At 38.0% G+C, this 16,010-nt stretch overlaps 1 protein-coding gene across 1 annotated transcript in view; it reads right to left on the bottom strand.

Moving 5' to 3' along the window:
- The window catches only part of LAMA2 (laminin, alpha 2), a 290,790-nt gene that overhangs the window by 118,995 nt on the left and 155,785 nt on the right, over positions 1–16,010 (bottom strand). Inside the window, exons 21-26 of the mRNA XM_009880193.1 lie at positions 13,210–13,390; positions 10,065–10,201; positions 7,337–7,573; positions 3,694–3,837; positions 1,121–1,300; positions 187–375 (exon numbers count right to left, since the gene is read on the bottom strand). Coding sequence (XP_009878495.1) covers positions 187–375; positions 1,121–1,300; positions 3,694–3,837; positions 7,337–7,573; positions 10,065–10,201; positions 13,210–13,390 — 1,068 coding nt within the window. The remainder of the gene's footprint in view (positions 1–186; positions 376–1,120; positions 1,301–3,693; positions 3,838–7,336; positions 7,574–10,064; positions 10,202–13,209; positions 13,391–16,010) is intronic.

Raw genomic sequence — 16,010 nt, 5'->3', positions numbered from 1 at the left:
CACTGTCCTGTTGACACCTGGGTCATCATGATAATATTCCCAGGGCACAGTGTTTCTGAGTCTTTGGTCATCACCATAATATTCCCATTCATGCTAAAAGACAGTAATACAAAACCAGATTATTAACAGCATTTAAAAGAACCAGGTTCTTAAGTTTTGGGAAAAAAAAGTGGATGGAATTGTTACCTCTGTCATCTCTATCTCGTGCCTTGTCAGCTGCCCAATCAAAGGGGCAGCCATATGCCGGACAATAACTCTTGTATGGGTGGGAGGCCCACCTCTTATGATGACTTGTGGGTAGTAAGTAGTAAAACCTGTCTCTTCTCGTGCTTCAAAGTAGATTGCATATTTCAGTTTTCCTCCATAAGCGGTCAGCTAACAAAGCAAAACACAAAGCACAAAAAAAGAAATAGATTCCTGGGCATACGTAGGAGCTAGATACACTCTGCACCTGTGTGCAGTCTGATGAATGTGCGTGAGGTAGAAAATAGCAATACATGCTTGTAGAACTACCTGGAGACAAAGGCTGTGCTCAAAAATACCCATCAGAAATTTGTTGTTGTATTACACTAAAACCAAAATGTTATGTATTTCTTTATATGTGCCTCGGTGCTCCCCAAAGTTTGTGTTTAGAGAAAGAAACATCTAAAATTTCCCAAGCCAAACCAAGAAATATCAAAAGTGCAAAATAAATCATCACAGAGGCACATAACAATATCCAAAAGGGAGGTTATTTCAGCCATTTTCTCCTGTATAACTTACAAGGGTGCTTTTTTTTTTTTTAATGGAGAGAAACAAAAAGTTACAATAGTTATATTAAATGAATGCAGCTGAATTTTTCACATAACATTTTTGTGAGAGAATCTATCTTGTGGGAGAATATTACGTTACATATGTAAATACATATTTTTAAATAGTGTTTATGTTACAGACATGAATTTCCATGATAACGGAGCAAGTAATTTTTAATAATGGAATGGAATTTATTTTCTTTTGAAGTACTTTCCACCATATGATGACATGCTTATTGAAAGGGAAAAAAAGGCATTGTGAAATACAAATATAAGATAAAAAAAATAATATATAAATCCATGCCAGTATTCAGTGGGATTTTGTTTACCTTTCGTCCCTCAAACTGTTCTGGAAGTCTCCAGTAAAAAGGTTCTGACCGAAGATCCTGCATCACCTGTTCTATATTTGCTACTATTTCAGGAGGCTGGAATGCAATCCCTGAAAGAGTGCTGCGCTGAAGCTTTTCATCCACCAGTGGTAGAATCATTTGCTCTGGCTTCAAGGTCACCTACACATATTCAAAAACATCACGAATGTCAAGTCTATTTTCCCCATGAAGTGTTCATCTTTAAATTTTAACTCTTAAAAAAAATATTTCTAGGTAATTTCATTTCATGTCATGAGCAATTTGTCACAAAACGGTCTTACTACTGCTTCAGGTATAAACAGTGATAATAATGACTTCCCCCTCAAGATTTTTGCACCTTGTCGTCATGTTAATAAAGAACATACTAACACTGGTTAAAATAGTTTCATCAGCCAAGTGATCTCCATAATTTTATTCAAGAGATTTTCATAGTGCTATTTCAGTCTGGGACCTCTTCTGTTCCAATTGTGAGAAACGTACCTTACAAAGAAGCACATTTCTCACTGACACTTACTATACATCACTGGGGCTGTGGAACACAGTGCCTGATCCCTTGGTACTTTTAGGCAATAGCCAAGCAAAGTGTCCTCCGGACAATATGCAGAAAGTGAGGGCTCAGGGTTTCTGTAATGCTAAATTCAGATTTAATGAAAAATGTAAGGATGCCACTTAGATACTTGTAGTTTTCTTAGACTTGTTGAAAGAGTCTCAATAGCATTATACATAAATCGTTATTTTGATCAAAAACTGTAATTAGAGGGTTTGTAATTCTGTGCAGATGAAAGTATCACAGGAAGTGCATGAACAAATGCAAAGGGCTGGTATCAAAATTGCTTTCTCCTGAAGAGTGAGGAAAACAAAGAAAACAAATGCAGAGTTATATCTCCAAAAGTCATCCAATCAACACGCTGTTCACAAGTTAGGGATCAGGTAATGAGGAATCAACCAAGCCCTGTACTGTACTGTGAGCACGTATGGTATTTCCATTTACAGCAGCATCTACGGACTGACCAGACATGGAAGCATTCCTAACATTGCCAGCCCTAGGTGAGATTTCCTGAGTTCCTGTCATAACCGTATTTTACTGTTTACTACTTCAGACACCGAGAAAGTGGTCAACATATTTGAATTTCAGATCTGCCTTATTGTCATATAAGACAGGATTTGCTTGTTTAAACATGTCTAATGCCATTTGAAGCACCTGAGAGTATCTGAAATAGTCACTAGCAGCTGGCAGAACCCAGTCTCACTCAGTTTACAACTCTGAATCAATTCTGAAATAGATCAGAGTACCAAAAACTAGATGAGACATGGACATACACTCGTTTAGATATGACCATAAATAGGAAAGAAAATTAATCAGGAGACACAAAATAATCAGGAGGTTTAAACTTTGTTTCTGGTTTGTGCTGCCACAAAGGTCAAAGCACAATTTTCCAGAATTGTTGCTGACACGGAACTTGATTAAATTTTTGAACTTGTCAGCCTTTTACAGCCTTTCATCTCCAGCCTACGAGCATATGATGGGCAAAAGGGAAATAATGAGAAAAACTGCTATTGGACTGGACAAGGAAGGGGAGAATGGGTGCTATTCATATTTCTTTAACCAAGAGTTATGAACTCTTTAGTAAGAGATCACACCTTGATTACAGCCTAAAGTACCCTTATCCAATTGATGCTTGTGCGTGACAAGTAAGGGGCTTTGGCTGATTTGCATTAGGCAGATATTCCCTCTGTGGCTGACAGGCTTTCTAGCAGAGATATGACTGACGATACATGGGGACTGAACTAGTCATTTTCCATTAGAAATAGCTCCTCCAGAATGTAACTCAGGAGCTAGCGCAGCAGCAATGGACAGCAGTGGTCTCAATGTGTGTTTTGCGCTCGTGTAGATAAATGGAGACGTCCAGTCTGCCTCATTTGTCAGTCCAGCATAGGTCTTGAGGCCCTCTTCCACAAAAAGGCAGAGAGCGTTTTGTTTGCTCTGGTAGATTATACCCTCCCATTCTTGGATTTAAATAGAGCTTTAATAAGCTTTTTTTTTTTTTTTTAAATGAAAAAAAAACAACAAACCCAACCAAAAACCCCAAAACCAAAACAGAAACCAAAAACAAAACAATGAAAATAAACAGATTAATTGAACTACGGGAAATGTATACTGGACAACAAGTATCTGTGATGCTTGAATACATCTCGGTAAACCATGTTTCACATACCAAAGATTATGTTACAATGCACTCGACTGCATAATTTCCCCACACAACTAGCTTCCCCTTCCCTGGGTTTTAATAACTTTACTTTGGCTTGATGTTAGCTATCCTATCACTGGTTTTCTTATCTTTCTTATTTACTTTTAATGCCTTGACCCTTATTGTTTAATGGAACATACCGCTGTCTCCACTTCTCAAAGTATAAAGAGGAAAATGATTGCTAAAATGTTTGGCCATTTTCTAGCTACCTCTCAGTGCCTGACTAAAAGATGCCAGCAGGAAACAACATTATTGCATTACATGGCTCAGCAGTTTCCTACTCACCCACATGCGAATCAGCCCCCTTGCCTCACTGCACTGTGTAGTCAGGCCAAAGCAATAGCAACTGCTGCAGCCAAGTGGGTTTCTGGCAGAGAGACCAAATGTACCAGACTTGCACCTGTCACAGTGGACACCTTCCACATTGACCTGGAAGAGATAGAATATTTAAAACAAAAACAAACAAACAAACAAACAAACAAAAAAACCCAAAAAAACAAACCAACCCAAAAAAAAGCAAGCTTTATTTCCAGGTAGTAATAAGAAAAAGAAAATCATACAGTAATGATAATAACAGGGTGCAGAAAGAAATAACAGTAAATGTAAGGAAATATTCAAGGAACTTTCCAGCTTATCATGTGCGTATGCAAACATACACAATTAATGTAATTGAGGCATTTGCATTTGTATCCACTGAGTAGCTCTAAGCAATGGATGCTGGCTTCATACCGACAGTTGTAAGCACAGAAAAATCAAATGGCACTTTGGGCATGACGTGCTCAATAACTGATTGATAAGGTAAGAAAAAATATATCCTTCTGAAATTGCCAGGGTTAATAAAGCCTTTTGTTTAATAGGAATTAGCTTTGACAAGTTAGAATGTTTTAAGGTACCATACTAAATGTTCCTGGTGACATATTTTAATGGAAATATTGTAGAGAAAAGCTTTCCCCTCTTCGTGATTGTTTTCCACATCATTGAACAGTATTAACAAGGCTGAAATGTTTCACTGTTGTAATGTCAATGCTTTTATTTTCATTTTTCAATTAGTCCAAATAAAAAGCTATACCAGATAGGGCTGGATACACAATAATTTATGCATAGCCTTTTAAAGCCATTTTCATACTGAGACCAAGGTATTTAAAAAAAAAAAAAAAAATCATCAACATGAAAGCACTGGTTGGCTTTTTCACACCCCATGTTTTTTTCTCTTGAGAATAATGTGAAGAAGCCAATCTAAAAAACAAATTCAACTTTCCAAAGCTTATACAGGAAACTAACAATATCCCTGAGGATTTACCGTTTTTAACCTTCATTTCTACATGTAACCCTATCAGCAAATGTGCCTATGCTGTATTTAGCTTATATTTTGCTGCTTTTTGTGAGGGCTGACAAAGGGACTCCTGAGCCTTTGAAAACTGATTTCTGCAGCTATAACAGCAAGTTTAAATAGGAACGATTATCGTTTTATAAAAATCTCGCTTCTTCAATTTATAACTTTTTCCAAAAAGTTACACAAAAGGTTAACCAACCCTAGATTTAAATATAACTTTAGATTTAAATTCTGGGGAAAAAAAAAATCTGCTGACTTAACACAGTACTATTTTTCCATTTTCTGTCATAAATTGTGAATTTTACTTGCTTTGCATTTTGTTTCATGTCAATTGCAGCTTGTTATCATTAATCACCAGCTAAATATACACTGTTAATTTGCAGGAACAGAAATATAGTAGTAACTATATTAGCCTTAAAAGAACCAACAAAGAAACATTTCTATTTAAAAATGCCATAACCCCCCATTCTTTCTACTTAGTTCTTACAAGAGCTACAAGAAAGACATTGACACACTAGAGCTAGTCAAGAAAAGGGGCACCAAGATGGTTGGAGGGGTTGGAGCACATCACGTATCCGGAGAGGCTGAAAGAACTGAGATACGTCTACTTTTCCATTTTGAAGAATAACACAGGACAAATAACACTGATCATTAGGCTGAGTTTTACTCAGATGGCCCATGTGACCAATTCACTCACTTTAGTTTTTTTATGGTCTCACCATCAAATGAATCAGTATTTGTGAAATAGCACATGATGTTTTCAGTCATATATATATAAATACCAGAAAAATGGGAGGGTAGTCAAGCAGTTTGCAGTAAGAGGCTGTGAAATCCCCATCCTTGGACGTACTGCCTCAGCAATGTCTTTCAAACAAGGTGCTGCACAAGATGACCTCCATAGGTCCCCTTCAATCTAATTTGTTCTACAGTTCCTCCATTGACTCTATCCTTTAAACTCAGAATGAAGCGACTGGTGCCCATTTAACAAAATAATTACCTGGCAATTCAATTATTTAAATTGATCGTTCCATTTTACTAGCTCTTTGTGTCAATAGAGTCCCTGAAAAAGAATGAATCAAAATCACAGTAGGAATCTCTAGAGGTCACTTTTAAAAACCTCCTCCTTGAAGCAGGACTATCGCCAATACTAGATCAGGTTACCCATGCCTTTTTGTTAGTCAGTTCTTGAAAACCTCCAAGAATGGGGATTTCACAACCTTTCTGGATGATCTGTTCCAGTGCTGCATAACACTCCTCATGATTTTTTTTTTTTCCTAACGTCCAACCCAAAATTCCTAAGCTGCCATTTGCAGCTGTTGCCCCTTGTCACATCTTTTGCTACTACCAGAAAGGACTTGACTCCATCAACTACTCTTTGAAGTGGCTACAGGCTGCAACTGCATTTTCTCTCAGCCTCTATTTTTTGCAGACTAAAAGAGTCTGGCTTTCTCAGTATATCTTTACAGATCATCTGCTCTAAGTCTCTTTATATCCCTTCTCTGGATCCTCTCCAGTTTCTCAACAACGCTCTTGAATCAGGTCCTAAAACTGGACACCATTTCCAAGTGCAGTCTTACCAGCACTGAGTAGAGAGGGATAAAGACTTTCCTCTGCTGGGCATGTTCTTCATGATGTCCTACCCTGCAGCCGCATTGACCAGTGTGATCTGTGCATCCAGCTCAGTGGGCAGTTTGCCTTATTTACAATAAGAGTACACGGTTGGCTCATATTCCGTACACTCAGCCTTTTTCCTCCCAAACAGTACTGATTCTTGAAGTTATTCCACTCAGATTCATGACCACCCCCAATCATGAAGCTTTTCAAGGACCCTCTAGATTGTAGTTCTGCTGTTCAAGCATGTTGACACGCTCTATCTCCTCCAAATCAGAAATATTCTCAAATCTGCTGATGGTGAATTCTGTCATCTGTGTCACTGATGAAAATATTGGCTCTGGGGTACTCTACTTGCTGCCTACAAAACTATGTGTCAAACCACCAATTATTGCCCGTTAAGCCCGACAATTCAGCCAATTTTCAAACCACCTGTGTGCTGTTCTTTCAAAACCAATTCCAAAAAAGAACGCTGTGGCTGACGATGCCGAAAGTCTTTGCTTTAGTGATCCTGAATTGGATGCAGTCTACCCAGAAGAACGGATACTACTGCAGTGAATTCTACTCATAAAATGATCAATATTTACTCTCTCTAAGCCAATGTACTGTAAAGAACTAGCACTGTGGCATACTATTATTACTGACATGTTTGCTTTTAATTTGCCAAATACCTCAACAAGAATTGTATTGAATGGGGTTAAACTGGAAACATTTCTGTAAGGACAGGAAGAAATACAAAGAGAGAAGAGCGCCTAAGAGGATGCTATTCTGGCAAGTGGTAGTGTGTGAAAAAGCAACCAAAAAGCACTTAAGCCTGTCTTTACGTTAAACTCCTCCCACAGCAGTGAGCAAATGCACTATTAAAACCAACTAGATTTTTTTTTTTTGCATATATTGTTGGAACAGGCCAGTACAAATGTCAATGAATTTCAGAATAAACTTCTTGGCAGTTATAACATCAGCTTACAGCCTTCATTGTCCTACCTTGCAGCTGCATTGGCCAGTATGATCAATGCACGAGCACTTCCCCAGCTCTGTATCACAGCTCTGTGGATCGGTCCCTGCCAGGAAGCACTGACAAGCAACACATCGCGGATAATTCCAGTAACCCAACCTGCACTCAGTGCATTTATCCCCAGAGAATTCAGGGCGGCAGAAGCAACAGCCTGTATTTAAGTCACACTGAGAACTCAGGGCTCCAATGAGGCTGCAGTCACAGGGCTAAAGAGGAGAGAAACAAGGAGAAAATTGCAATTGTGCTTCTGAAAAACAAACAAACAAAACCAAACAAGCTCAACAAAAAAGCAACTCACCTTTTTCAAGTATCTATAAATAAAGTACAGCAGTGAATTTCCACTGTCTAAAGGTAACATATTTGAGTTATAAGGCTAGAAATTTATCTTTATTCAACAAAGGTCAAGCAATTACACTAAATACATTTACAACACACTTTTCTTTTTGAACAGATATTACTTATCACTGATAAGTTAGGCAGTGAAATCAAATAAATCCAAAAGTGTCAAGATACTGGGATACTTTGCAGACAAAATTAACTTAAAACCAGTGAGTACTGTCTAAAAAGTGCTTTCTATGTAAATCCTCTGCAAGGCATGTTCAGACCACTTTGCTAAAACTGGAATTGCACAGGGGCAGTGGTCCCAGTGGAATCTAGCTCAATGTTTATTACTCATGCACCAGACAGGCAACTATCTTCTTTGTACAAACAAGACTCTTAGATGCCAGTAATTTACACGGTAAGGGATAGAGATTTAGTCATGTGGTGTACCGGGAAGTAAACTTGCCACAGAATGAGACTTGCGAGGCAGGTAAGAATAGAAATAGATGATTTGCCAGGGGGTCTAGATATTGACTACAGAAGTAAGTAGCAGGGAAAGCTGGAGGCTTCTGAAGAACAAAAGAATCCCTCAGTGCTGTTACTGTGACTGTACTGCAAAGTTAGCACAGGACGTTGGCTGTGATCACTGGCGCGACCAGAATCTCGTATGTAGAAGCTCAGCTTGCAGAAGCAAACTCAGTGCCAGTAGTACAAGTTACCACAGTAACTGACATGGATGGACTTGCTAAAATTAAGGACGCAAAGCTGAAAAAGGGGGGAGGAAAAGGTGGCTTCAGGTTCTAAGCAAAACTGTTTATTACATGAATACTTAAAGCACCTTATCTCTGATCTGAAAAGACCATTTATGAAGAAGATGATTATCTAGAGGAAACATTCAAATTCAATCTTTACTGAATGCCAGAGAAATTATTTAACTACCAGTTAAATGTTAGACTGCTAGACTTCTACCTAGCCTAAGAAATAAAACCTTCTGACAGAAAAAAAACCTTATTCTAAAAGGTAAATTTGAACATAAAGCTTAGAAAGCAAATTGTTCACCATACATGGAAATAGCTTGGTGTGCCATATCAAAACTTGAAGTACAACCAGATGTTACGTTTGTTTTGCGAGCAAGCAGTTTTACTCAATGCTCTCTATCCCCCTGAGTTACAACAGCCCTGGAAATCTTCTACAAAAAGTGCGAGCAGGAGATTCACATCTCACTTTGCAGAAATTAGCTGCAACATACTGAAAGAGATGTGGGCTGATAGATCATTATTAATTTAGATGGTGCCATGGAACTGCCATACTAATGCACTCACATAAAAGACAATCAGAGAATATACTCCAGAGCTCAAACAGAGGTCTTCAACCTCATTAGGCTGGTTTCAGAAGCCAAGAGTCTATATCACAGCAGCACAGCGGAGGTTTCACAAGAGGAGTTTTCCATACATACAAAAAATAAATCAGTCTTGATAATTAGTTTGCAGCCTGAGCTACATGACAAACAGCTTTTTTAGAAAGAGCATTAATGGTGTATGACCATGTTCAGAGAAGACAGTTTTTTGGAGTAATTGCAGCAGTGCTATAAATCCCTCATCATCAGTGAGAACGGCAGAGAGGAGAAGGCATTTGAACTTTGCACAATATTCACTGTCACGAGTTTTCAACCTTAACCAAATACTGCTCGCCTTAACTCAAGAGGAGGACATTAACAACGGCTTTCATGGCCTCTGACATAATATCACTGTTTTCTTATTTCTTCTCCCTTCTTCCTCCCCTGCAGATTTTTTTTTAACTGTGTCAAACACTGGAATAAGAAGGATTTAAAGACTAATGAGAAGGTTCATTTCCACTTTAAGAACATAGGAAGAAAGTGCATTTTACAGCTAAGGTGGCTGTTTCTTTTCTTCTCTTTTCACTGTCTTTTATGCACAAGTTGAAGCCCTACTCAAGTAAACTTCAAGTACAAATTCCCAGTGGTATCATAATTAGGGCCAAAGTAAATCTGTTCTGCAAAGGCACTGTCAGTTACCTGCAACTATACATCTATATACATTGTATAATAACATGGTAATCTCCTCAGTCATGTTAAACACAGCTATAATAAAAGAAACCAGGCTCAAGCAAGACACTGACTCAGCATGGGAACAGTACAAACAGGGTGTTTGGTGCTACAGGCTGCATACCTGAGACAGAGGATCTGTAGTGCTCAGTAAGATATCGCCAACATTTACATCACAGTCTGACACCAAAACCCTCAGTGCAGACGCAAACCATGATTTACAAAACTAAAATTGTGTTCCAGCTACAAATTACTGTATTTACCCCATGGGAAAGAGGTAACACACACAGAGAAAACAGAGATCCACTCACCTTGCAGCCACTGACAAGGTCATGGCCCCAGTAATTTGTTGCACATTTGTCACACATCTCTCCAACTGTATTGGGAGGGCAGATACAGCGGCCACTGGTGGGATCGCAGTTATTACCGAAATGCGAACACTCACAGGCTTCATGGGAGATAGAGAAAAATAAAGCATAGGAAAAGTTACCCCTTTATGTGACACCTGGAGAGCAGACCCTAACAGGGTTAGGATCATTCGGCCAAAGCCTTTACCGTACAGTGACCTCTCAGTTATTCACAGGAAACTAGGATTCTTTGCAGATTTTATTCCATTAAAACTACTTTGGTTTTGGAAATGGTTCCAAAAGCGGTCTTTGCTTTTAAAGCATTATTAAGTGAAGAACTCATTGGTGGCAAACGCAGATTCAAGGTATGTAAGTGATAAGTAGTTATGGGGCACGAGACACCTAATTGCTTGGAGGAGCAGAACTGGTGCATGGTTATTTTCATACCCACCACCACCATCACCCCTGACGTCAGAGCAAAAGCATCATAAGCAAACTATGACTCTCGGAGTGATAATCTGTTCCTTGGGGTGTTTATAGGGTAGTGTGACATAACATTCATTGCTGAAGACTGTATTTATGTTCGTTGCCTTTACTGTATGAAACACTTCAGAGTAAAAATAGAAGGTAAGAGATGTGCAAAGGTAGAACTCACATCTATAGTTCAAATAAGAAGTGTTCTTTATTTTTTCCCCACCAATGCTTTTAAAATAAGGTAACTGATGCAAAGAAGATAGTAAGTTTTACCTCCATCATGCCAGGAACAAGACATTTTGCATGCTACATAAAATCTTTTGACACACTGTGGCTTGAAGATGTTCCAGAAGACATCTCTCCTTGAGAGACTGAGGGTTTCAGATGTCACAGCTCATACATCGGCTTCCAATTATTACACAAAATTGGTTCAAAAGGTGTGGAGGGGAAGAAAGTGATGCACTGATATTTTTTGCATTTTTACTTTTATCATTATTAAAAAGAATACGGAAAAAATACAACACATTTGTTGCAAGCAATAGTGAAATAGAAATCTCTTTTGTATTATTGCTGCTAGAATGTCAACACTAACTGATGATGCTTTAGGGTTTTTTTTAGGCTTTATGGTTTTTTATTGCACAAGAAAAAAATCAAATTATATTCCTTTTGGATGAAAGCTAGATAAAAGAGGTCCAATATTTTATTCGATACTTAACTGTCATGATGAAATTCATTTTTTTGCACTTTCTTCCTAGCACGATTTGATATACTTTTATTAAATTTCTGATTTTCTCTGTGATTCATAATTTAATTCTTTTTTTTTTTTGCCATTTGAAGGAATACATAAAAAGCTCACTAAAAATAAGTGGGGAAAAAACAGCATTTTGAAAACAGAATTCCTCTCCATCTGTTGTATTAACTTTGGAACTTTTAAAACCCTGAATTTTCTGAACATTTTTAGCTGTTGCGGTTATTTAAAATAATTGATGGCCACAGACAGATACATTTCTATTTAAAATATTGTTTGGATTTACACTACTTTCCCATTTCATCACTGTTCCTTAAACTGTGTCATTTCCAGTTTGCCAAGAGAGCATTTAAAATTTTAATGTGAAATTTTCTTAATTGCCCTCTCATTTTCCTTCCCCAACTTTATGAAATTAACAGCATTTTGTAGCATTTCACAATATCAATGTCCTCTTAAACAGTGAAATGTTAGAATAAGAGACTAATCATGAAGATAAGCTATAGCATTTTTTCCCCTCTGTATACGTGCTAAGGGCTCTAGGACTGCAGTTATCATTTGCATCTGATTTCATACTCTCTCATCGGTGAGCCTGTGAACCAATCTTTCCTTTTTCCAAGGTGCCAATATGTTTGCACTTTTCAAGGTGGTAAACATTTCCTGAGCCCTTCCTTCCCATGGGAGACAACACCACAAAGTAATGTTTTCAAATATGATCTATAATCCAGCCTGGCTCGAGGTTTATCAGCACACAGGTGAAATTGAATTTTGCTGCACAGATGTGGGTCTCGGGGCCTTGATGCTCCTTACACACACACCAAAAAAAAAAAAAAAGGGGGAGGAAAAAAAGGCAGAGAGCTAAGCTTGCTGCTTCTGTGGCTGTTCCAGAAGGGAAACAAGGAGAAACAGGACAACAGGCATGGTGATTTCTGCTTCTGGAAAGAATACAGCTTCTGCCTGAAGAGTATCAGCAATATCCCTGGCTTTGTAGCATGCTACCATCAGCAAAGAATGCTGTGGAGGCATCGCCATTCTAGCATCCCGGGAGCCAGCCGCACTTGACAACTATCTACGTCTCCCGTGATCACACCCAAATGAGTCTATGAGACTTTAACAACACAGTTCTATTAGCAAAGATGGATATTTCCCTGTGAAGAGACCTATTGATTAGGTTCTTTTCAATGTAGCAGTCTGTACTGCTTTAAGGACAGGAGGCATTCATTTCAGTGTTTGACCTAATGTCCAAAAGGACAAACATGAATGTAAAGAAGTGGCTGGATATATTTCTGTCTGATGCTAGAGTTCCAGCATCTAGAAAAGCATACTTTTCATGTGTTTACACAAGGGACATGGTAGACAATTTTATCTGAAGATCTTGTAGTACACAAAAAGTATACAAGTAAGCAAGATTCTGAATATTACTGTATAGAAATTTAATAAAAAATGAACCACGTAAGGACAGTGAAAAGGTTTGAGGCAAAACTAGAAACACAGGGATTTTTTTTTCTTTTTCTTTCCATTCCCGTCCCTTCAAACTGATGTGATTTGGCAAGTACCTTAAAAAGCCTTCTATGATACTCTTACCATAACTAAATTATAGGAACTTCATAGAAACCTTTTTGGGAGAAAGTACTTGGAGAAAAGGATGTTCCTGTTCCTTCTAAATGTAGTAGATTAGCCACAAACCAACTGTAAAATAGCAGGAATTGCTTGTGTCTTTTGTTCTCGCCAACCACCATCCTTGCCAATTGACCGATTTACAGGGCTATGAAAATACCTATCTGTCAGGAAAATTTGTCAGGCAATCCAAAACCAGCCAAACTCGACTCTTAGTAATAAATAAACAAACAAATAAGTAAATTTGCAATTGGCTGCAAAGAATTTACATACGAGTACAGCCTCCTTCTTCAAAGTTGTAAAATCCATGAGCACAGCGGTCACACTTTTTTCCTGTCACTCCAGGCTGGCAATAACACTGTCCATCTCCATCGCAGTCGAAGGACTTGGAACCAAAAGAGTTGCAGTTGCAGGGAACACATCCTCTTGAAGACTGCAAGCCAAATGTTTCAGGCTGCCACAGAGAGAGGAAGAGCAGTTAGTACATGGAATGATTACCAGGAGAAAAGAGGAAAAGCTGAGAGTATAGGGAGATCAGGGTGGTTCTTTCCTCTTCATCACTGAAATACTACTCTGAAGAGGTTGAATTGTAGTGGTAAAACACTGGGGCAAGTGCACTAATTACCCTACACAGCTGAAAAAGAATAATGATTTCAGAATGCTACCTGATGCTATAATGAGTATTCTGCAACGTAACACATTTCCTACGAGGTTGTGTCTCCATAAGTACAATTCCCACAAGAAATGGAATGTATGTCAGTGCCATATACGTATCCTGTGTCTGGGTTGCAAGATTATGTCAGGCAGAGTTTGTTGCTAAGAGAGTGAATCCAAATTCTTAGCTATGAATGGAAATTGATTCAACTGGAAAGTCTCTGAACAACTAGATTTTATCTCCTCTGACCAGGGGCAATGTCTGGATACAGTATTTTGTAACTCAAGGGCATTTCTTTTGAGTGATACTTAGGAATAATTTTAGAAGAACATAGATATAACACATTTGTGTACATTGCAAGCAAATAATGGGAATTATCTATTTTTAAAATTAAAACCCTGTCTTTGGATTAGGTGTAAGACTAAGATAGAAGTAATCAATGAGCCTCTTTTTCTCTTCTATTTTCATTCTTTGCTTTCTTTTGCATTGAGTACTGTTAAGTTCCTACTGAACCAGAATAGATGTTATCAACTATAGTAATAAACTTCCTCCTTAACTCCATTAGTGGAGTGCAAAAAGTATACTTGTAAAGAAGGGAAGACACATGCTCATTTGTATACTGTAATATGGAGTTCTGCATGAAGCTTTTAACCAATAGACCGTATGGGTTTCACTGCACCAGCTAACAGTGGCTCCTAGGAGCAAACTTACTTGATATTCAAATTCTGAACTCAGTCTTGAGTTAGAGTGACTTAAAATGGGAGTACTTTTCTACCTTTTTTCAGAGATGATGATTTTCAGAGAATATTGATACCCAAATCATATTACTAACTTCACTTGAAATTGATATTACAACATTTAATAGTAAAAATCTATCTAAGACTTCACTATGAAAGCCAAATGTTAAAAAAGAATCATAGATCATAGAATGGTATATTGAAAAGATTACTGCTTATTAATATAAGTGGAACAAAGTAGAAAATATTTAGTTTTACAATGTACTACTGCATGACCCAGGCATGTGGTGTTAGATTTTTACCTAGTATATATCAGTACAGATTTTTCAAGTCACTGGAGCTGCACTGACCTATATTTTGCATGGATTTGTTCCACAGTGGAACCCCTAACCTCTTTTGTAGGTGAGTTCCCAGAGACTTTAGCAGGCTTCCATGTAAAAGCCCTGCAATCTGATCTCAGGTTAATACTGAAGTTCCACATTCGCATAGAGATTCTGCTGATAGGTATCAGAACATAGGACCACAGCTATGGTCAGAATTTGGCCTGAAGAATCATATGAACCTAAGCAAATGCTTGATTATACGTATAATAAAGAATTACACTGATTTTCATTTCCAAATTCTATATTGAAGTGTTTTGGCAATTATATACTTCTGCATGACAAAACATGGTGCATCAGAGAGAAAGAAATACTCACGCTCATATAATTAAACTCCAAGGTTCAATTAAATACACAGACTATCTCTAAAGATTTCTTTTCCACAGGAAGAAACACACAGAAACGTGAATACGCAAAAAATCTCAGGACAGACATTCAGATTAATGCAGTGAAGTAACCAAGGCACAGCATGCAGCTCAGTTCTCAATAGAAAGTTTGGTAGGATCTAATAAATTCTGTTTATGAGGGTGAAAGCCAGAAAAAGTCCAATACACTAGCACTCCACACTGCGTGAAGGAAGAAAAGATCACTAGCATGCTGAGTGGTATTCTGTGATGAGCTCTGCACAGTCAAAGACATTTTGATCAGTCATGCAAACCCCCAAGATGAACCCCTAAGTTAAGCCCTCAGTGAAGCTTGTTTACGCATAGAAATTCTAAGAATTACATTTACTGAATAAGAGAGAAGATCCTGGATGACAATGAGGAAATACAATGAATTTTCTGAACATGTTGTTATATTTTGTCCCTGCATCAGTGTACATTGAGTGTTTGTGTAGGCAACACAGTTACATGATGTATGTTAAATGGGTAAAGCTCATGTTCCCCAAAGGAATCAATACAAGCCAATATCGCATGGGTCCTGGAGTCCGGCTGAGGAGGAAAAACACTACCAGGTATTTTTCAAACCAGGTGTGAGGGTGTGAGATTGTGCTGACTGGGTTGCAGGGAAAAAACCAACATTCCTAAAACACTGTTCTGTTAGAAGCAGTTGCATCCTAATTATTAACTTTAGAAAATAAGTTGCTTTGTTTGTATGTGGTAAACAATGAATACTTCTGTCATTTTGGGGCATTACATTATAATAATGGGCACTTCGCCCAGGTAACAATGGTTCAGATAACTGGCCATATTCACTAAAGAGAACTTTTAACACCGGTTATGTTTGGTATTTCAAGACTAGATCTTAACACTTTGCTTCTGGAGCCAATCCTCTTCACAAACTCCCTAAGCTTTTGGTTCT

The sequence above is a fragment of the Charadrius vociferus genome, unplaced genomic scaffold, assembly GCF_000708025.1.
Source record: "Charadrius vociferus isolate BGI_N301 unplaced genomic scaffold, ASM70802v2 scaffold82, whole genome shotgun sequence".
Lineage (NCBI taxonomy): Eukaryota > Metazoa > Chordata > Aves > Charadriiformes > Charadriidae > Charadrius > Charadrius vociferus.
The sequence above is the reverse complement of the archived record's forward strand: the minus strand, read 5'-3'. Positions and strand labels throughout refer to the sequence as shown.